Raw genomic sequence first — 22,622 nt, forward strand, 5'->3', positions numbered from 1 at the left:
CTTGGTGGGCGTGGCAGGGGAAGGATACTATAAAATCTCCATTCCCTCCCAACTCCAGGGGAAGGTTACTGCAAAATCCCCATTCCCTCCCGATCAGCTGGACTCGGGAGGCAGAGAATAGATGGGGCGGGGCCAGTCAGAAGTGGTATTTCCTGGTTCTCCGAACTACTCAAAATTTCTGCTACCAGTTCTCCAGAACTGGTCAGAACCTGCTGAATACCACCTCTGCTTTCTATGCACCCCGTCTGCTAAGGAATTCCAATAGATGGGAACTTTTCTGTTATGGCCCCGTCCCTGTGGAACACACTCTACCATCGGAGATGAGAACTGTTCTTACCCTTTTGGCCTTATTAAAAGTTGGTATTAAAACTTGGTTTTGCTGGCTGGCTTGGCGTTCTGAGATGGGCACTCAGTTTATCGGGATAGGGCCACCTTATCCCTGTGCTGTTTATCTAAAAGTCCTGTAGTTTTTTTTTTAAACAGCTTTTATTATTTTAATTGCTTTTTTATTTATCTTTTTATAATCTGTAAACTGCCCAGAGTGACCTTATAGGGCATTCGCTGGCTGGGGAATTCTGGGAGTTGAAGTCCGGACATCTTCAAGTTGCCAAGGTTGAGAAACACTGTTATAGGGGTTATGGGAAGCATAAAAACGTAATCAATAAAATCTTGTTCTTGTTTCCTTATATTCTTTTTTCTCTTTCTCTCTTTTATTAGAAGCAAAACCTTAAGATAAATAGTAATTTAGTGATTTTTCACAATATTATACAATGGCATTTGGGCATGCTGCATGAAATCCATGTATGTTATAGTATTACATTTTTCTTTTTTTGGCATCCCTTTAACCATCCGCTTTAAAAGACCTTGGCTGCTGAAGGAAATTTTTCTGATGCATTTTCTGTTTGCTGATGAGAATTAAAAAAGCAGCAGCATATTATGCAGAGAGATTGAATGCAGGAGGAATATCTGTATTTATATAGTCACAGATGTGCAATGAATAAATATATACAATAAATTGAAATAAATATATACATACGTACATACATACAAATGGGTTTTAAAACCAGTTTAGAGCCTCAATTGCTCAGTTCCTAATATATATATATTTTCATTTCTGTGGTCATAGAGACCTGAATATGAAATTCTGATCTCAGGCATTATAATAGTGTAATCGTAAAAACTAAGCATTAGACCTCATGATTTAATTAGAAATGGAGTATGACACTTTGGACAAGGCTGTTTAGTTCCTATAAGAACATATCATTCATTATATGAGCCTTTCATTTGCAACTTCATCCGTATCATTAAATGAGATCACTGAAGCCATTTTTTGGAATGAAGAGGATTGACTGCTACAATTATAAATGGCATTTATGTGCTAAAACAATGTTAACAGCAGCACATTTGTCTTGTGAAAGCTATCAACCCCAAATAAACGGGCTCGCTTGAAATAACAGTCATTTGGCAGCATATCAAACTCATCATTCCCATGAACGGCTTTTTGTGTCAGTGGGAATGATCACATTTAGTCTTTGCTCTCGGGAAAACTTCTTATTCTGTGCAATAAGAGCTGGTCCGCATAGTAAATTTTCTTCTTTATTTCAGCATAGTTAGACCATCCCAAACAAGTTGATACAGAATGTGAAATGATTCATCTGTCTCAGCTGGACTTTGAAATCTGTCAGCAAGAAAGAAGAGGCTGGCATTTCTTTTGCATTGTTCAAAGACTTCTCAGATTCTTGTACGGTTTGGGAAGGAGAAAAGTAACAGGGAAATTGCCAATATGTAGTTTAAACTCACGTCACTGGTATATCTGACTTTGTGCCAGGCTTTTTGACTCCTAGCAACCAGACAGATCATTTTTTCTTCCGAAACAATCCATCCCTCACCGATTCTTTCATGTCTCCCAAAAACGCCTTCATCACCTCTGTGACTGAGTCCATCCACCTTGCTGCTGGTCATACTCTCCTTTTCCGTTCTACCTTTCCCAGCATTGGAGCCTTTTCCATTGAGCTGTGTCTTGCCTAATTTGCCTGAAGGAGGACAATTTGAACCTGGTATAGGGTTGGTATAGGGCAGGGATGGCAAACCTTTTCAGCACTGACTGCCCAAATCAGAACACGTGTACATGCACGCTGACCAACTGGTCTTTGTGGGTGCCGGGACACCGGAAAACAGCCTGAAAAATGGCCAACAACCAGGCTGTTTTTCAGGTCATTTTCAGGTTGTTTTTTGGGCCATTTTCCAGCACTCCGGTCCCCACAAAGACCAGCTGGCCAGAAACCAGAAGAGCAGCTGGCAACGGCCCGCATACCCAGAGAGGGCTCTGCATGCCACCTCTGGCACCCGTGCCATAGGTTCGCCATCACGGGTATGGGGTTTTCTCTCTGGCCGGGGGTTGGACTAGATGACCGCCAAGGTTCCTTCCAACTCTGTTATTCTGTTCATTTGCATGTCAAGCAAGAACTCTGGCTTGGTTTGTTCAATGATCGATCGGTTTGTTATCAAATGTATTAATGTGCCTTCTATCCTGCTACTTCAAAGTCCAACTTTCATTTTCATAGCGTGTCACAGGAATACCAAGGCTTGAGTGATTCTGATCTCTGTAAATACCGACACAACATGGCATTTGAATCTTTTTTTTTTTCAATCATGGCTGCTCTACTGAGTCCCAGTCTGTGGCATATTTCTTGACCGCTTGTTCTTTTACTAATGATAGTTGATTTTAAATGGAAGAAACTATCTTTACTGTTGATTCTAAGAGTAGTTGTACCAATTGTTTTTCATTGTAGAGTGGTGTTGGTGAACCTTTTCATCACAGATTGCTGAATGTGCATGTGTTGGAAACCCACCAGCTGCTCTTCATGTGTGCAAGAGTGCTGGAAACTGGAAGAGCAGCTGCCTGGTGCATATGCACTCGCCAGCTAACTGCTCTTCTGGGTTCTGACCAGGGGTGGGTTCCTGCCAGTTCTAATCTCTTCTATAGAAGAGGTTCCATAAATCTACAGTGCCGTTTAGAACCGGTTCCAGCTTCCTCCCCCCGCCCGTCTGTACATCATCAAGATGAAGAGAGAGAGGAGGAATTCTGGGAGTTGAAATCCACAAGTCTTAAAGCTGTCAAGTTTGAACACCCCTGGTTTTTTTTTTCTAAAGGGTTAGGGGTGCAAGGGTTTTGTAACTTGACAGCTTTAAGACTTGCGTGCTTCAAATGCAAGTTTCTGAGCCAACATTTTGGTTGCTAAGCAAGAGCATTGTTGAGTTCCACCACATTTTACAAGTTGGCCATGCCCACCCAGTCACATAGCTGGCAAGCCACTCCCACCCAGTCACATGGCTGACAAGCCACTCCCACCCGGTCAGACGGCAGGCAAGCCACTCCCACAAAGCAGGACACACCTACAGAAGAGGTTCTAAAAAATTTGAAACCCACCACTGGTGTGCCGGCCAGCTGGTCCTTGCACGCACATGCACGCACTGGAACTCAGAAGAGGCGCTGGCAATGGCACACATTCCCAGAGAGAGGGCTCTGCGTGCCACCTCTGGCACGTGTGCCATAGGTTCGCCATCATGGTTGTACTGTGGTTTTTTTTACTGTGGTCTTTGACTTTTTACTACTAGGACTTGCAGTTCCTTTGCAACATTATTTACATAAGCCCCATTTGTTCTTTTTCTGAGAAAGATCTGTGGCTTTCCATAATAAACTAGAAAATAAAACAGGGGACGCAATTGATCTTGGCAGACCTGTAAAAAAAGCTAAATATTTGGATGGAAAATATTAGGAAATCTGTGTGTAGCCTACAATGGAAAATTAAATATTTTAGAAATGGAAAATAATTTTTTATGTTGTTGCCAAGAAATCAACAATCACCAGATGTCCGGCTTGATTTGAGGGAAACTTTATCTGTTTCCTACAGTGGGTTCTCGCTACACATGAAAACATTTCAGAAATTCATCAGCTAAGAATGAGATGCACAACACAACAACAGAAACACATATTTTGCAAATGGAATTGGTAGATCCTGTTTTCTTGCTGTTGCTTCTCTCCAATGTAGTACAGAAATATTGGAAAGAGCAAAGGCTGTTGGTAAGTGCCCAAATGAGCATCAAATGTGATTTTAAAAAAATACTTCAAGGTGGATTCAGACATTAAACTAACAGTAAAAGCAGCACATAACAAAAAGGATCGTTCATTTTTTTTTACAGATATATCTTGCCTCTTCTCTGACAATTGAAAGAATACATGAAGAGCCTTGAATAATCTAGCATGGGGGTGTCAAACTTGATTTCATTGAGGGTCGCATCAGGGTTCTTTGATCTCAGGGGGCCGGGTTGGATGTGGCCAGGATGGGCATGCCTGCTCAACATCACTCGTGTTGGGGACATCTGTGGTGGCATGAGTGCTCTGCCAATGAAAAAGGGCTCCCGAGCTCCGTTTCAGGCTGCAATGGCCTCCTACAACCCTCTGCCAGTGAAAACGGAATTTGGGAGGCCTCCCGAGCTCCATTTTCGCTGGCAGAGCCCCCATGGGCTGGTCCTTCACTGTTTTCAGGGTGGCTCTGCGGGCCCAATCAAAGCACCCCATGGGCCAGATTCTTCCCGCAGGTCTTGACTTTGACACCCCTGATCTAGCAAGATGTTCCTGCTGCAATGAGAGACTGCCCCAGAGTGTCCACTGACTGAAGCAGTCAAATGGAAATTTGAATATCTTCCTGAACCACATTCAACCATTACACACATAAGAAGAAAAAAAATAAGCATTTTTCTTTTTAAAAACACATGAAATACTGAGAAATTTTTATAGCAAGTTTTTCCTTTCACGATTAGCCTTTTTAAAAATAATCTTCTTTTGACAAGTTACTTTGGTTGCCCAACTGAAATCAAAATTAAGCCTATAGAAATGAATAAGTAGAGGCAGTAGGTTGTTTCATAAGATTTATTGCTTTTGTTTGGAATTACACAACTTCTTGTCCCTGAGGATCTTTGTTCATATCCCTAGCATTCTTATTTTACTGTATCAGATAAGGGCAAAAAAGGGCAGGGCATTTAGGAAGGCAGCATCGATTATATCCGGAAAGCAGAAGCAGAAATTCTCCCGACATTACATTTGGCAGAATGAGTAGACAGGAGAGACTCTGAAAGAATATCCTTTTAAAGTTCAAGTAAGACTAAGCCATAAAACATTTGTTTCTACTGATTAAATTTTGAGTGTATTCCAGGGTGACTTTTTTTTTTTAATTATGTCAATGGAATCATACTTAAATAAGAGCACTGGTGAACCACACTCTTTCTTCATCAGCCTGTGGTCTGGCATAGGATAATTTATATTCATTTATTCTACATATTTCCCCTGAAGAGATGTGGAATTGAAATGTAGAAAAAAAGTTTTCTTCAATAATACATGATTCAGCTTCTGGAGACAACCAGGAATTAAACAAAACCCTGAATATCATCATCATTCTCTTTTGGAGCTTGGAGTTTTACCTTCCTGTTGTGGGACAAGACCATTTTTTAATCACATCTTTATTAATTTGATAAATAATTCAAGGTGACAGGCCTGGGGCTAATGAGTTCTTGTCCCCGCTCGAATGGTATGGTTCCTGAGTGTTTTAAATTGTGGTATTGTTTTGTCCATGTTCTTTTTTTCCCTATTTGTATCCCCCCCCCCCCTTTGACTTGGTTGTGAGCCGCCTGAGTCCCTTCTGGGAATAGGGCGGCATAGAAATATAATAAATTCAATTCAATTCAATTCAACATATATAATATTCCTTTATCTTCCTATTCTTTTCAAAACAATCCTGAGAGATGAGTTGCGCAAAGATAGAGTGACTTAGCTAGTGTCCATGTCTAAGGTGAGACTTGAACTCACGGTCTCCCAATATCTTGCCTTAACTAGATCAAAAATGGCTCTGACATGCTTAGAACATATTTATCTGGCCAAAGAAAAATCGAATGTAAATTTGTAATGGAAAATATGACACTGACCATCAATTTAAGTATAAGCAATTCTGCATTGATTCTCTTTACTTTCTTCAAAACTGATCCTTTTTGTAAATTATTTTTCACACACTCGTGTCAGCCATAAACTGAATGCAACCCATTACAAGTACTTGATTTGATATGAAGTGTTTGCAGAAATTCTCCATAAATTCTGAAAAGAAAACAATGTATTATTCATTTGGCAAGCTAAAAGAATCAAATAAAAGAGCCAAATGACTGCCAGGAAAGGAGGGAAAACAAAATGAAAAACAGATGGATTCATTAATTTATGAATGCTGAGTGTGAAAGTAAAACAATTTTGCCATTGCTGTTAATAAAAGCAGGGGTGTTGTGGTAAATGATCTCATAGATGATGTATGCCAGCATGTAGGATCGTGGTCATTTCTACTTGGGGAAAAATCCAAAGATCAGACTACAGGTATTGTATCCAGCCAAATTCAGCCTACCATTTATATCATGGGCATTTGATAGTATTTTGATGGAGGAATGGCAATAGTTGATGAACTTTTTAATTGTGATGGATATAAATCAAATGAACCTATCTATATAGGAGGCATAGGGCATACTCTGGAAAAACTGAATGGGTTCTTTGGCAAGGATCTATTTTTTAAAAAGCACAATAGTTTTTGTTTTTAATTTTATTTGTTAGATCATTGCTTATTTATAGCAATAGCAATAGCAGTTAGACTTATATGCCGCTTCATAGGGCTTTCAGCCCTCTCTAAGCGGTTTACAGAGTCAGCATATCGCCCCCACAGTCTGGGTCCTCATTTCACCCACCTCGGAAGGATGGAAGGCTGAGTCAACCTTGAGCCGGTGAGATTAGAACCGCTGAACTTCAGATAACAGTCATCTGGAGTGGCCTGCAGTACTGCACCCTAACCACTGCGCCACCTCGGCTCTATTTATACCCTATGGCTATCATTAAGTGTTATACCTTATGATTCTTGATGAATGTATCCTGTCTTTTTATGTGTACTGAGAGCATATGCACCAAAGACAAATTCTTTGTGTGCCCAATCACACTCGGCCAATAAAGAATTCTTTTCTTTTCTTTTCTATTCTATTCATCGGCTAAGGATGAACTCAAACCTGAGCCAGTTCACCACTAGATTCACACTGAACCATTATACTGGTTCTGAAAACTGAAAACTAGAATAAGTTAACCAGAATCTTTATCCACCTTTTCAAAGCATACCACGTTTCCCCCCATATACCCGCTATTGCTAAGTAAATATAAAATTAAAGTAGCAAATATAATTAATAGGTAAATTTAATCAATTCATGTGATAAATGAAATCTCCCTTTTTTAAAAAATAGCACGTCTTCAATTAAAATATCAGTGAAAACTGGCTTTCATTAGCTTTTGTTATGGAAATACTTATCAGAGTAGCTATCTTGAAACCTATTAAACCAAGCTTTGAATAGGTCATTGCATTCACAGGTATTTTTGCAGCACTGAAAAATGACCTACATTGTTTATATTATTCAAAATTAACCCCAATAGAAGTCACTAATAAAGTGTGCAGAATAATTAGTATAGAGCAACAAAAAATCTTAGGCTTATAGTGCTCTGACACCAACTCTTGGAACACTACTAGAAGATAGCCTACTAGATGGCAGTACATTATAATAACACCACTAATAGCATTTGTTTGAAATAAGTTTTTTTTAAAAAAAATCTATGACATTGGTGTCAAGCTCATGGCCCATGGGCTGGATCATCACGTGCTGACCACACCCACGCCCAGTTTAGCAAAGGGGAAAAAAGTAATGATATGTCACATGATGATGCGAGTTTGACACCCCCGATCTATGACATGGATTCTTTAACCACAAACTGGAGTACTGCCACTGATACTTTTGTAAAATAACATAGCAGTGTTCAAAATATTTCTGGAATGGATAGAAGAGTATAGCAACATTTCTGGGAAGAGAGAATATGCTGTTTTAAACTCGAAACAACTATTATTTCAGTGCAAAATATTTTGAATTCAAATCACCTTGCCTAGCCCCAATACATTCAATCCTTTATGATAATGGTCATTTCGGTAGTAAATGATAGGTAACGAATGATGAAGCCTGCAATCTCAAAGGAAAACAATGAAGCATCAAATGTCAGCATAAATCACAAATTTATTAATTCTTAAATATATCTGTCAGTTCTTTACCATTATGGCAGGAGATATATATATATATCTATATATCTATATCAATATATCAATATATAGATACACGCACGCACACATATATGTACATATATATGTATATACACATATATATGTGTACACACACAGAGAGAGACATATATATGTATAAACACACAAATACCTATACACTGTCTCATAGTAAACTGCAGTGTATTAAAATGGCAAAAATTAGATGTATAATTCAGGTGGAGTGCAGAGAACTAACTCACATTATATTTCTCACATCTTAGTGTGGAAGACAGACGATCTAGAATAATATGGCATCACCGCATGCTATGGTAAAAGGGTAAAAAAAATTATATGCCATATTTCCGTAACAAAAAAATATACTAATGCCACCTAAATCTGTTTCACAAAAGAAGAAATTTATTAATAAAAATTATGCATGAGGCCATTATCTTTTCAAAAATCCCACTAGCAGATTAATATGGCTTGAGACATTTACTGTTGATTGTTCTACATACTTCTGTGGGTTGAAAGTATGTAATAACTATCACCAGAAAAGCTTAATTTTTTCTAACATAATGTTTACAACATCAAGATATAAAGAATAAAATCCACTTTTGATTAATAATCAGTATAGAGAAATGAAAGTTATACAAATTGGGACTTCCCCCCCTCTGTCTTTAAATTTTTTTCAAGCTGTTATAAGTTATAAATTTTTACTTACCAAAAGGAATATTAATCAAAATATCATGCGCTAAGCAGAGTTACAGAAAATTGATTGCCCTACTTAATGAAAGAAAAATACTTTAATAAGAAAGAAAAGTATTAATACATTTTTTAAAAAAACTGAAATAGAAGGAGCAGTACTTTTGGAAATATAATGTTATATTTATACAAGAAAAGCAAACAAACATTATCCAAATAATGTGTTTTAACTACTTGTATTGCAGGTATATATGCAATAATTAACATTCGAGGGACATTTGACATATAGGAAAATGAGGAAATTAATAAATCTACAATTATTGATTTATTTTATACTTTCAAGGCTAACAAGCCATGGAAAATGGATAAATTACTGTTAAATTTGACAACATTATTAGAAAACAGGTGTTTCCCAGTAATAAATTGATACAAAGAAAATTTAGACTTCTCCTCCTACTAAGCTCTTAAGATCTAATTGTTCTAGATTGCTAAATTATCTTATTAGAATATCAGTTAAAAAAATCCTCTACATCTTGCTTTAATAAATGTACTGTACATCCAAAAAATGATTAAAAAAAGTTTTATTGTACCCATAATCTATATTATCAGAAGCTATATTGAATCTGTTCACTGGCTTCTGAAAGCTAGAAATGCTATTTTTTTTCCTGAAAATGATGCTAAATAAGCAATTAGAAAAGAAAGAAAAAAACCTATTTGCTGTTACATTTGCTGAACAAATGACTGCAGTGACAATTATTCTTGTTGAAGTCAAATCTGCAAGTTTTGTCCCTTTTTTTTCCAGTTATACATAGTGAATCACAGCAAAGGCAACTTCCCAAGACCTCCAACCTATAGAAATGCTTTGATCTAAGTCACTATGTTTACCATACATCCTACATTAAAGATGCTGTTAGTAGGAATTCAATTAATCCTCCTTTAACACAAGGATTAGGCAACAACCTTTAAAAACAAATGACTCAGAAAAGAATAAAAAATAAAGCAAAGTTAATTATTTTTAACCTTTGTTTTTATAGGGTGCACATGCAGAGATGATATTTGTATTTTTGCTGGAGATGTATAATCTGAATATACTCTCGTATTTCAATTTTTCCCTTTTCCCTTCACCCTTGTACCTCTTTTTCCATCTGCCATGAAACACTTCCTTCAATGAAGGGTAAACAAAAGCTATCAATGGAATATACAACAAAATGATGCGATCATAAACATATCACTTGAAGAAACTTCACAGCTTCATGCACTCGGAGAACATGCATGAAGAGAGCCAAAGGATGGCCCGGGGGGAGCCAACCAAGTGCGGAGTGCGTGGACACAACGTGGGCAGCGCTGACATTTAGCTAAAAGACAACAAGAAAAGAGAAAGACACAGAGAAAGAGAGAAAAAAAGGGGGGAGAAGAGGGAGTTAATTATTAATTCATTAATTATTCTGTGATAAATCCTGGGGGTAATTTTCAAACAAACTTAATTATTTTTATTGTTCATTAAAAAGACCCAAATAAATCAAATGCCAAGCCTATTTTTTTTCTTCAAATACTGATATTGAATATAAATATTTACATTCAATTATATTTTTTTAACAAATTAGGGGAAACTGATTTGTTTGTACAAGATAATTATTTTTTTGCATTAGTAATTATTCAGTAATAATCTACATCCTATTCAGACAACCAATTCAATTTTATTACTATTGGTGGTGTCATTTCTGAATCAACATTATGGTATTGTAAACCCACCACTTCCTGACTATGATAAGAAATTAGAAAAGTGTGAACTGAAGTTAGGTCCTTCCTGAACATTATTTAGCAAGCCAGGAATGAATATGAAGGTTATTCAACAGAACATTGTATTCTAATTAGAACAACCTAAGCTCAGATACAGAGATGCGGTGACTCAGTGGCTAAGAAGCTGAGCTTGTTGATTAGAAAGATCAGCAGTTCAATGGTTTGAATCCCTACCGCCACGTAACAGAATGAGCCCCCGTTACTTGTCCCAGCTTCTGCCAACCTAACAGTTTGAAAACATGTAAAAATGCAAATAGAAAAACAGGAGCCACCTTTGGTGGGAAGGTAACAGCGTCCTGTGCGCCTTTGATGTTTAGTCATGCCAGCCACATGACCACGGAGACGTTTTCAGACAGTGCTGGCTCTCTGGCTTAGAAACAGAGATGAGCACCGCCCCCTAGAGTCGGGAACGACTAGCATATATGTGCGAGGGGAACCTTTACCTTTAAGCTCAAATACAACGTTCTAAATCATTGCAAATTCACTGATGAACCTCATCAGCTTAAACCTCAACTGATCTTTGCAAAGCTTTCCCCCTATTTCTGGTACTTTCTGGCAAGACTTACCTGGATATTTGGTTTGAAGGGTTATGTTATGGTATGGGATGCTTAATATTTTTTTTTAAATAGCCCAAAGCTATGGAACAGATGGAGGTCACAGATTTTTGTTCATTTGTTGACACAATAAGTCATAATTTGTACTTATTTCCACAGCCAAATTAATATCAGAACATTCATCTGTTACAGCCTAGTCAACTCCGTTCTGTTCTTGAATCTGTGAACTATTCACTGAAGCAAATTCTAAGAAACAACTGTCATCTTTCCCAAAGCTGATTTGATAAATGTAAGATAGATACAAAGTGGAAATTACTCTTGCGATCTTTTCTGCTTGGCTACATCCAATATGCCCCTAATTCTGCTAATTCCCACTGACTCAGTGTCATTTATTTTATGCAAAATGACACTGCATTCATGCCTATGGAAGTATACCTGATTTTATTACAATCTATTTATTTTAATTCTTTAATGTTGTGAGTTGCTCAGGGCAGAGCCCTAGTGAAAAATAATATGCAAATCACGGGTGATGTAAATGTGGGGCTTTAATTATCTGACAGTAGAAGAGTTGCAATGAGGGGACATGAATCCATTACTCACTTGATAGGTACTGTTGGTGATCCTGAACGGTGAAAGTGAACATTTTGCCATTTTCCATCACGGCGGTGCCAAACCCTTGTCTCTTCTGACTGCATCGTTTTGGGCATTCCACTTCCATCCATATATTGTGTCAGTCGGATATATGCAATGCAGGCGGCATCATCCCCTACCAGGTGGACGTGGGGATTCAGGATAATGGTGTGGACTGGCTTGTTGCTTTTCGACAAGGCTATGGAAGGAAAGACATAGGATGTCTAAAAAAAACCTTAATGCACAAAACAGTTGCGCTCTAGATCATCAGGTCCCTCTTAGGTTCAAATAAATAGAAATTCTGAATAGCCACTGATAAACTCATCTAACAGTCTATGGACTGTGTTCACAGAGTATATGCACCAATGAATACATCACACAGCAATGCTTGTTTATTGGGACAGGAGCAGAGGTGGTATCCAGCCAGTTAGGACTGGTGCGGGTGAACCGATAGTGGTGACCTGATGTCCTATGTAGTGATGCCACACACAAACAAAGTGCATGAGTTGAAGGCGCATGCATGAGGCGCGGAAGCCCGTGCACAGGCGTGGAAGGCATGCACACTCATATTTGCAAACCAGTAGTAAACTTCTGTGAATCCCACCCCTGGACAGGAGATCTTAAATTACATCATGAGGCAGTTAAAAACATTAATTCTTGATCAAATTAGATGAGAATCAAAATAGGATCTGTGACATTTCAAAATATTTTCCACAGTTGCAGCCCAAAACATTTCTCACATGCCCTGAACAGGAATATTGCTGCTGTGAAATATGCCATTGCTACATCAAATCATACATTCCTCTGCTGAATGAGTCTGCAGTTCTTGCCATCTTATTTATTTTTTTGTTTTCCTCCTTTAGAGAGATTGGTATAGACTTAAAAACCTATCAAAAAATAAAGTCCAAATTTATTTCCTAGGACATTTACATATACCCTGTTTCTCCGAAAATAAGATCTCCCTGGATAATAAGCCCAATCAGGCTTTTGAGCACATGCACTAGATTAAGCCCTCCCCTGAAAATAAGCCCTCCCCGAAAATATTGCAACACAGCAGCAGCCATGAGGTGACCATGCTCGCCGCCTCCTGCACCTCAAAAATAATAAGACCTCCCCGAAAATAAGGCCAAGCGCTTATTTCAGGTGTCAAAAGAAAATAAGACCCTGTCTTATTTTGGGGAAAACAGGGTAGTATCTGATAGCAAATAAGTTTTAACTTTAGGGCTCTAAAATTCCAAACATTAATGGCCAGTATTTTGAAGCTGGGTTTCCCTCCCACCACAACTCCTGTAGATATAGCAGCTGGAAGGAGCAAAGAGAACAATAAAACACTGGTTTTCGGTTTGGTTTCATTGACAAGATCATAGGTTGTCTATATACTATATACAACTAGACAACCCATGACTCCTTGGATCATCCTTTCAGAGATATTTCTTTACCAGATTCCTCAAATGTCTCCATTTCACAAAGAAACAGTTATAAGAAAAAGAGTTTATTAGAAAAAGTGGTATATTGATGGGTTCTCTCCAATATAAAACAGGATTTTTTTTGTACACTTGTATAGAACCATTATTCTAATATTACAAAGTGTTAAATTTTTAATGTGTAGTTTATACAAATTCAATTATGGAACACTGTATATCTCCAACTCATGTCTTTGTTTTACAGTGAAAGAATTTGTGCTCCTCTTAGTAAACATGAAATCTTATGCCAGAATCTTCAAGAGGAATCATGTTCTTCACAATGAAAAGAATAAAAAGCGCTAATAAGATACCAATGCAGTGGTACCATTTAAAAACATAACTGCTTAGATTAAGTGCTAAGGAAAAAAAAATAGTGCTAAGAAAAAAAATGAGTGTTTTTGAAAAAAAAATGTGGTTAGGAATTTCTCCTAAAGTTATTGAGTGCTAAAATAGGTCTACATTGTACATATAAAATTTACAGATATATAGTCAAATTAAAGAATATGGTTTACAAATAGTTCAGGAGGCGGATAGGTAACATTTTGCTTTTCTTTACCAGAGGTGTAATATTTGATTTTTTTTAAAGTAAACTAAAATGTTATTGGAATTGGAATTTATTGCATTTATATTTTGCTACTACTATCTGAACATATGAAAAAAGGACATGGGGTGACATGATAGCAGTGTTCCAATATCTCAGGGGTTGCCACAAAGAAGAGAGAGTCAAACTATTCTCCAAGGCACCTGAGGGCAGAACAAGAAGCAATGGGTAGAAACTAATCAAGGAGAGAAGCAACTTAGAACTGAGGAGAAATTTCCTGACAGTTAGAACAATTCATCAGTGGAACAGCTTTCCTCCAGAAGTTGTGAATGCCCCAACACTGGAAGTCTTTAAGAAGATGTTGGATAGCCATTTGTCTGAAGTGGTGTAGGGTTTCCTGCCTAAGCAGGGGGTTGGACTAGCAGACCTCCAAGGTCCCTTCCAACTCTCTTATTCTATTCTGTTTTATTAGTTGATAAGAGCTTGTTTGTTCACATTATAATTCAATTTCCTGAGCAGAAAGGAGTCTGTAGACCTCTGCTTCTGTTCTGAACCACCAAAAGGAAAATATTTATTTTTTTCTGGTGATATGATTTCTCTTCAAGTGATGTTACCTGCGATCCTCCAGCTGGTTAGGGAAACTAATTGTGGCTCTTGATCAAATAAATGTTGCCTCCCAATATAAGTGAATGCCTTAAATTATTTGAATTTGCTGGCTTTAAAAATTTTTTTTTAATTTCTTTGGTTTTAATATATTTCGACTGTGTTTGATAAAAAGCTACACCGTGTACGGGCTCTGGGAAGTCGGGGGGGGGGAAGGGAGGTGGGGTTTTAGGGGGGAGGGGGGAAATATAGTATGTGCTGGATTTTAAACTGATTAATATGATTGCACTTGTATACTGTTGCGTTGCTAATTCTAGTGTAAAAATAGGAAGCTGAATATATTGATAGATAGTAGAAATACACCGAATGGAGGAGTAGAAGGAAAGAAGAAAGAGGGGTAGAGAGGCAAGAAAAAAAAATGGGCTGGACCAATTCACGGAAGTCGTAAGGATCAATCGGTATTAGCTTTGATGGCAATGTGAAGGCCGTCTGCTGGGAGATTATGCAGTTTCTCAGCCACTGTGAAAACACAGTGCTGGAATAAATGGAGCTGTAGATATGATTATCTATGTAGATAGTCCTCAACTTACAACAGTTCATTTAGTAACCATTCAAAGTTACATCAGCACTGGAAAAAGTGACATGACTATTTTTCACACTTATGAACGTTGCAGCATCTCCATGGTCACACAATCAAAGTTAAAATACTTGGTAACTGACTCATACTTATGACGGTTGCAGTGTCCTTGGGTCATGTGATCGTGTTTGTGACCTTCGGACAAGCAAAGTCAATGGGGAAACTAGATTCACTTAACAACTGTGTTACTAACTTAAAAATTGCAGGGATTCACTTGCAAAAAAGGTTATAAAATGGGGGGGGAGTCACTTAACAAATGTCTTGCTTAGCAGCATAAATTTTGGGTTCAATTGTGATCGTAAGCCTAGGACTACCTGTATATGAACTTTGTAACAATAATCTAAAAGGTTTGGCTCAAAAGTCATAAACATCAGGTAACAGCATACCGTTTTCAAAGTAAAACCGGTGGAAATCCATCCCTTCTACAAGATTTCCCAAAGCTTCAGGCTCAAATGAGGTAAGACCAGGATCGCAGATTTTCCTACAGAGCAAGGGGAAAATAAATCTCCTATACACATTATGTGACAAAAATGAAAAGCCATCATGTACATGCTGAATCCGGTAAGCCTACATTTCATATGCAGTCTGCAGGACACCTTACGAAGTCTCTATTCCTGAAATCCTGAATTTCTTGTGATCCCCTTGGAGAACCACAGCTTTAAGGCACTAGCTTTGCCTTGAAACAGAGCTGTCCTGGTTTTTTTCCTTTCTTTTATTCACTCACACACAAATGATGTCATAGTTGAAGCAAGCTCTAAGGTAGCTGTTCTTAGCTGGAATTGCCTTCAGGTGGCCCTCCCATCTTCCACTAATGCAGGGATGTCAAACTGGCAGCCCGAGGGCTGGATGTGTCGCACGCAGGCCACATCTACCCCAGTTCTGCGAAGGGGAAAAAAACATCGCAATATGTCACATGACGGCAACGTGACGCCACGAGTTTGACACCTGTGCACTAGTGCATCAGGAGTATGTTTCTGCCGGCATTACTGCCGGTTCGGTGCCTCAAAAATTTTGCCTTAAAAAAACCTTTAAAAAGGAAAAAAAGATAAATTATTACACTGAAAATTGTTCTGTACATGCACAGAACTGAAAAACAAGATGGCGGACCTGTAGGAGAACCAGTTCAGGGGTATGGCAGGCCGCCAAGTTACTACCAGTTCGGCTGAGCCGGCCCAAACCAGTAGGAACCCACCTCTGTAATGTATGCATTTCTGCAACATTCTCTCTAGATGAGAATGTTCCAAGTACATTCTATTACACCTTTGACCAACCTCTCTTTTCTCTCTAATTTTTGATGATGTAAATAAGCTGAGGTAAACATTGCACAGATCGCATGTCACTGTCTACAATACGTTTAGGAACTATATGAAACATATGAAAGTCTTTATGCTGAACACCATCTAACAATCCCGACTGTGTGGCAGAAAATATATGGCAACTTCAAACAGTTAAAAGTAAGAAGAATTTAACTTCTCTTCCCTGAAAGCAGAAAAATCCAATCTCTGTCACAAGTGAGACATGAGCTGATTTATCATAGCCCTCAATACCTGCTGACCACTAAAGATTTCCCCCTTTCCAATATGAGAAGTTTTTTCTTCTCAATACTATCAAGAGAACTGCAAACACATCCTGGTTACAATAACCAGTTGTTGAAAATATAGTCTATATAAATACTAAGAGAAAGCAGAACAGGGAGCAGAAAGCAACTTACGTGTAGGCTTCAAAATCCCCATTATTGATAGCTTCTATCAGCTGCTCAGTAACCTTGATGATCTCTTGTTTACGAGCTGGAGACAAGAAAGAAACACGTACAATGACAATGATTAAATATAAAATGAAAGCCAATGGAACAAAAGACTGTATGAATAACAGTCTCAATCACGGAGTTGTTTCTGTTTGAATTATGATTGTTATGCATTCAGGCAGCCTGAGTGGTGCAGGGGCCTACAGGTGGAGCTCTTGCCTCACAATCAAGAGGCTGTAAGTTCGATCCTAGGTAGAGACAGTTATTTGTTTATCTGGGCACAAAGACAATGTAACTTCACATTGGTGACAGGAAGGCATCAAGACAGTAAACACTCAGCTCCATTCAGTTGGTCAGACTCCACCCCGCAAGGGATTATGGGGCCGTTAAAATATGAAGATGTGTTCAGAGAGCATTTGCAGTCCCCTCATCCTTTGCTGTTAACAGAGCCAAAAATTGAGTTGCATCCAATCTTGTACAATGGACTGACCTCTACACATATTTCGGTATGGACAAATTGGAAGCACGGATCAGAAGCAAGAGTTGGAGATATATGGCTTATCCATTTTTTTTGCTTTCAGTGAATTTTGCAGCTTCCGAATCATTCAGAGGGAATGTAAACAGAAGTGTGGACAAATATGAGTAATCCTTTGATGAGTTCCACACATTTGACAGAATATCCTTCTAATTCTCCCCACAGATTATTTGTTTTTATTCTCCTTGAAATTTCAAAAGTGGGTTTAAGTGGCATCTTTTGAAACTGTCCTTAATTCCACACCACAGGGACAGGTTTAATCATACTTTAAAGTCGTTCCATGATGTTTGTCTATCTATTCATTACATAAAAACACAAAATAGAGCAAGACTGAATATTCCGTCAAAACTTAATCGTTATTCTTTTCCAGGGGCCCTTTAATTGCAGCAATAATTTGCATTTTTAAATTTAAATAGGAATAATGTTAAATCGTAATCATTCACCTGTAAACTGAGTGCAGGTACATTAGTCATGACTGCTGATAGCACACAGCCAGCATCTTCCCCAGAGCAGGATAAAGTACTATTATTCTCCTTTGCAATTTCTAAGGACTGTTATACAGAGTGAGTTTTCTCACTCCCAAGGGAAGGCTCATGTTCCTTAAGTGCAATCAGATACCTTCCATTCCTCTTTAGTTTTCTTATGACTTTCTCCCCTCAATCCTGCAAAAGTGTTCAGGAAGAAAATGCAAGCAGGCAAGCAAACTCATAACTCTCATTCAATATATTTTAAAAAAGAAAATGAGGAGAGAATCTATGTTTTGATCAAGGGACTGCTCTGTCAAGAAATAAGTATGCTATATATAGAGATATAGATATAATAAATACACATATATGGATGGATGTTTTATACAAGCTCTCTAACATGGAAAACAACAACCAACAGAATCTCTGAAAAGGAGGAGTAAAACAATGTATCTAGTGCTATTAAACAATGAAAATTCATCCATAGAGTAAAATACATGAGATACGTTTGTTATTGCTGAAATTACTTGCTCAAATGATCCTGTGTGGAAGAGATTTTGGAAATCTAGGAGAGGAATCAAACATATTGAATACACTCTCCTCATTATAAGCAGTTATTTATTTAAAAAAATGAAGGAGGCATAGAAATAGATAACAAAAATAAAGTATATATTTTAAACTTTGAATACCTTGCAATTCTTTGCAAGTTTGTGAGCTGCAGAATGGTTTACACAAAATAAAAATGTATGAACCTACAGGATAAACACATTTCCATAGAATAAAATGCACCATTTTTATTTTTAATATTTCTATCCTGCAGCAATCAAACAACATTTGATTGCTTTAACATGAACAGAAATAAAGCATTCACTGAGGCTAATACCAATATAAAGAGTTACAGTATTCAAAGCAATAGCTACATTAATGCCACATGGAAATAAAAAATCACAAAATGACTAAAAATAAATAAACAAACAAGGAGATTCTCAGTTCATCCAGATCATGGTTGTCCCATAGGTGCTTTTTCAGGAGGCAACTGGACTTTCTTGTTTTCCTTTGAAGATATTTCACTTTTTATTCAAGAAGCTTCCTTCTATTTCCCACCATCCAGCCAGAGCTGAAGAAGCTTCTTAGATGAGAAGCAAAATGTCTTCAAAGAAAGACAAGTTGCCTCTTGAAAAAGCATCTTTGGGATAAACAAGGAACAGAACGTGTAATATTTGGAGTCTGGATCACTGTGCATGTTAAAAGCCAAGGGCCCATGCAGTGGTGGGTTGCTCTTACCGTCACTACCGGTACGCTGATCGCGGTCTGTTCGTGCACGCGCCTGACATGCACTGTGCACGTATGCGCAATCCACCGCCCATGCGACACCCAGCTGCTTGTTGGGGCGCGAGCAGACACCGCTCGCTGTGCGTGTGTGTGCACTGTGCCTTTTGGAATAAATACAGCTATAGAGCACAGACGGGCGGGTGGGCCAAACGAGTCATCGTACCGGTACGCTCTCAGCTGCTCCAGGCCACTACCGGTACTGCTGTACCGGTCAGGGCCAGCAGCAACCCACCACTGGGCCCATGGAATGTGTCTCATTCGGCATCAACCTGACCTCTAATCAGACATCAGAGAAATATTTTCTCTCTGTTCTTTCTGAAAGAAAAGTCAATTTATCCATAACAGAGATGGCCTTCTGGGGAGGGGGGTTCTCCCAACTCTATAGAGTCCTTTTTTCACAAAAGTCCATCTGGTGCCAACATTGTACCCCTAACAGCATCATAAAAATGCTTATAACGTAGGCATTTGGCATATACACAAATATTTCAATAAAGGCTTTAAGATGTGTATATTTAATCATTAATAACTAAGATTCAAAAACAAAACCAATCTCAATGGATAGAAGTCCATTAATCCATAAACAATTTTCAAATTTACAAAGTAGCAACTGCAGCCCAACTGGATAAATAGAGCTGACCAAGAAGTGTTTTACTCAATCAATATTTAGAAGAATACTGATTCCAAAATAATTATATTTGCTACTTCCAAGCATGAAATCCAGTAAAGTGAGAACTTCCCTCTGCCATCCAAACAGAAAAAATATTTTATGAACACTGTGAGAAACAATTAAAGTTTGGAACAAATAGAAGCAAGATTTATGTCATACTGAATGGCCTTAGAGCCTTCTACATATTTTCCGCAGGAAGTATTAGATAGTAACAACAGTGATGATAATAATGATAACAACAGAATGGATCTGAAAAAGGCCTCCAAACATGATAGATATTAGTTATTATAAAGATTATGGCTGTCCAATTCAAATGGAGACCACAATAAGGGAATAAATAGACATAATAGGTTTTATATGTTGGATTTTTAAAAAACCTTTTTACCTTTCTTGTTGAAAGTTATCTTCTCAACTTTTAAATGTAAAGCTCTAAATTGAAACAATCCAGTCGTTCTTGATTTTCCATTCTAATCTTGAATCTAACTTTTCTTACTTTTGCTAATAATGCCACTGTTCTTTGATGTTGCTCAGACTCATGAGATTTTATTTCCCTTACAGCTCCAAAATTTTTCTTGGTATTGCTAAACTACACCCTAGCTCAAATAGGTAAGCTCTATCCTTTTGAAATGTATCTTGATGTATTTCCATATTTTATATTTATATACAAAAAGTTGATGAAACATAATATGCATTATCTGTTGGATACCACTTGGATGATTAGCTTGAGGTTAATTTAAAGTTCTGACATAGAGGCATTGTAAAGAATGTACTGAAACATTAAAAATACCACGAACCAAGAAAATTTGAATTAAGGTATAGTTTAAACCACATACTAGAATGCTGAGTACTCCCTCATATTTGCAATAAAATGTTAATTACATAAACTATAGACACCCCCCCCCCCTGTATTTAGCCTATTACATGTATACAATTTTACCCTCCTATTTGTACTTAATGCAATCTATATTTGCATATAAGCCCATCCATGGACAATCCAACATTTGATTTTTTTTTTACCAAAGTATCATGAAAGGTGCATAAGGCCACCTTTTGCATTTTGATATGTTTTAATCTTCACATTTGTCTTATTTATGGGTACCACTAGCTAAAATTGTGAGGTTTAGCTTATCCGCAGACAGGCTTTCTTTGAGTATGTCTGGTATATATTTTTAAAAAGCTGAGGGGAAAACCTACTGTATACAGGGGTGCGTTGCTGCCGGCATTACTGCCAGTTCGGTGCACAAAAACCTTTTGCTCCACGCGCGTGCGCATTTGCACCTAAAAAGATCTGCATGCGTAAAATGTTAAAAAAGGGGAAAAAAACATTACATTTCTGCAATGAAAATTGTTCTGCGCATGCCCAGAACCGAAAATCAAGAGGACGCCGCCATAGGAAAACCGGTTCGGGGGTGTGGCAGGCCTGGGTCGCTGCGGTTCCAGTAACCCAGGACGTAAAGTTACTACCAGTTCAGCTGAACCGGTCCAAACCGGTAGGAACCCACCTCTGACTGTATATACTTAAGTATAATTAATAGTGTGCATTATTTGTATATCAGCCGCACCCTATTTTGGGGGTATATTTGCACATTTCCTCCCCCCTCTTTTTCAATTGCCACAACATAGTTCTTTCTCTAGTTCTTCCCTTTAAGGACTGAGAATCATATTCCTTGTGCATGTATTTTCTCACTTTCTAGCTCCCATATTTCGGTAGATCCTGTTGCAGGTTGTGGTTGCATTTTTCTAAGTTGCTTATGAGATCTTATCAGGTAATACTTTTTTTGGGTGAAAGCTGGTATATATCTTAGAATGCTTGTGAGGCTGTTAGACCCTGGTACTTCTCAAGTCACTGGCCCTCATTGCTCATTCCACCATATGGTTTATGTTCAGTTTCAGCTGCTCCATGCACAACTTGCTTCTCTTTCAGTTCTCCAAGTCAATGGCCTTCCTCTCTTCCATCCACACCCACACCCACTCTCTATGCCTTCAAATTTTCTCTTCATCTCTCTGCAGCACAGGTGTGATCTTCTCCATTCTTGCAATCCCAAGGGACACAAAATCATAGAGAGGGAAAACTCATATTGGCATTTTTCTTTCTTTCACAAACCTGCTACATCACCTTGTTATATAGGTAGTCCTCGACTTATGACCACAATTGAGCCCATTTCTGTTGTTTAAGTGAGAAATTTGTTAAGTGAATTTTGCCCTATTTTATGACTTTTCTTGCTTGTTGTTAATGGAATCATTGCAGTTAAGTTAGTCCCCCAATTGTTAAGTGAATCTGGCTTCTCCATTGACTTTGCTTGTTAGTAGGTCGCAAAAGGGGATCGAATGATCTTGGGACACAGTGACAGTCACAAATATGAACCTGTTGCCAAGCATCTGAATTTTGATCACATGATCATGGGGATGCTGAAAAGGTAGTAACTGTGAAAAATGGTCATAAATCCCTTTTTCAGTGCCATTGTAACTTTGAACGGTCACTAAACAAACTGTTGTAAGTCGAGGACTACCTGTATTCAGTCTGTACAACTAATTCAGTTTTGTAGAGTCCTTGTTTGGTTAGTTTAGTTTATTGTCAATGCACCTCGTACAACAAAATTAAATACCATCTTCAGTGTACATTATAATTATAAAAATGAAACACAAAGATACATCCTTCACATTCTATACAATAGCATTAATATTGCACTATACAGTAGAACTCAATATGGTTACTGCCCTGGGATAGACACTGTTTTTCAGCCTATTTGTCCTTATTTTTATTATCCTGTACCATCTGCCAGATGGTAATAGT

The 22,622-nt window shown here is 38.0% G+C and overlaps 1 protein-coding gene across 3 annotated transcripts in view; it reads right to left on the minus strand.

Moving 5' to 3' along the window:
* Nucleotides 1-9,023: 9,023 nt before the first annotated feature.
* CAMK2D (calcium/calmodulin dependent protein kinase II delta) overlaps nucleotides 9,024-22,622 on the minus strand; it is a 140,991-nt gene continuing 127,392 nt past the window's right edge. For 2 of the 3 annotated variants that reach the window (XM_032223599.1, XM_032223604.1), the window contains 4 exons: nucleotides 16,798-16,873; nucleotides 15,473-15,567; nucleotides 11,813-12,041; nucleotides 9,024-10,213 (listed from right to left, as the gene is read on the minus strand). In XM_032223599.1, coding sequence (XP_032079490.1) covers nucleotides 10,210-10,213; nucleotides 11,813-12,041; nucleotides 15,473-15,567; nucleotides 16,798-16,873 — 404 coding nt within the window. In that variant the 3' untranslated portion in view covers nucleotides 9,024-10,209. Of the gene's footprint in view, nucleotides 10,214-11,808; nucleotides 12,042-15,472; nucleotides 15,568-16,797; nucleotides 16,874-22,622 lie in introns of those variants that run through there. The other variant, XM_032223605.1, reaches the window with a different exon arrangement.

The sequence above is a fragment of the Thamnophis elegans genome, chromosome 9, assembly GCF_009769535.1.
Source record: "Thamnophis elegans isolate rThaEle1 chromosome 9, rThaEle1.pri, whole genome shotgun sequence".
Classification (NCBI taxonomy): Eukaryota; Metazoa; Chordata; class Lepidosauria; order Squamata; family Colubridae; genus Thamnophis; species Thamnophis elegans.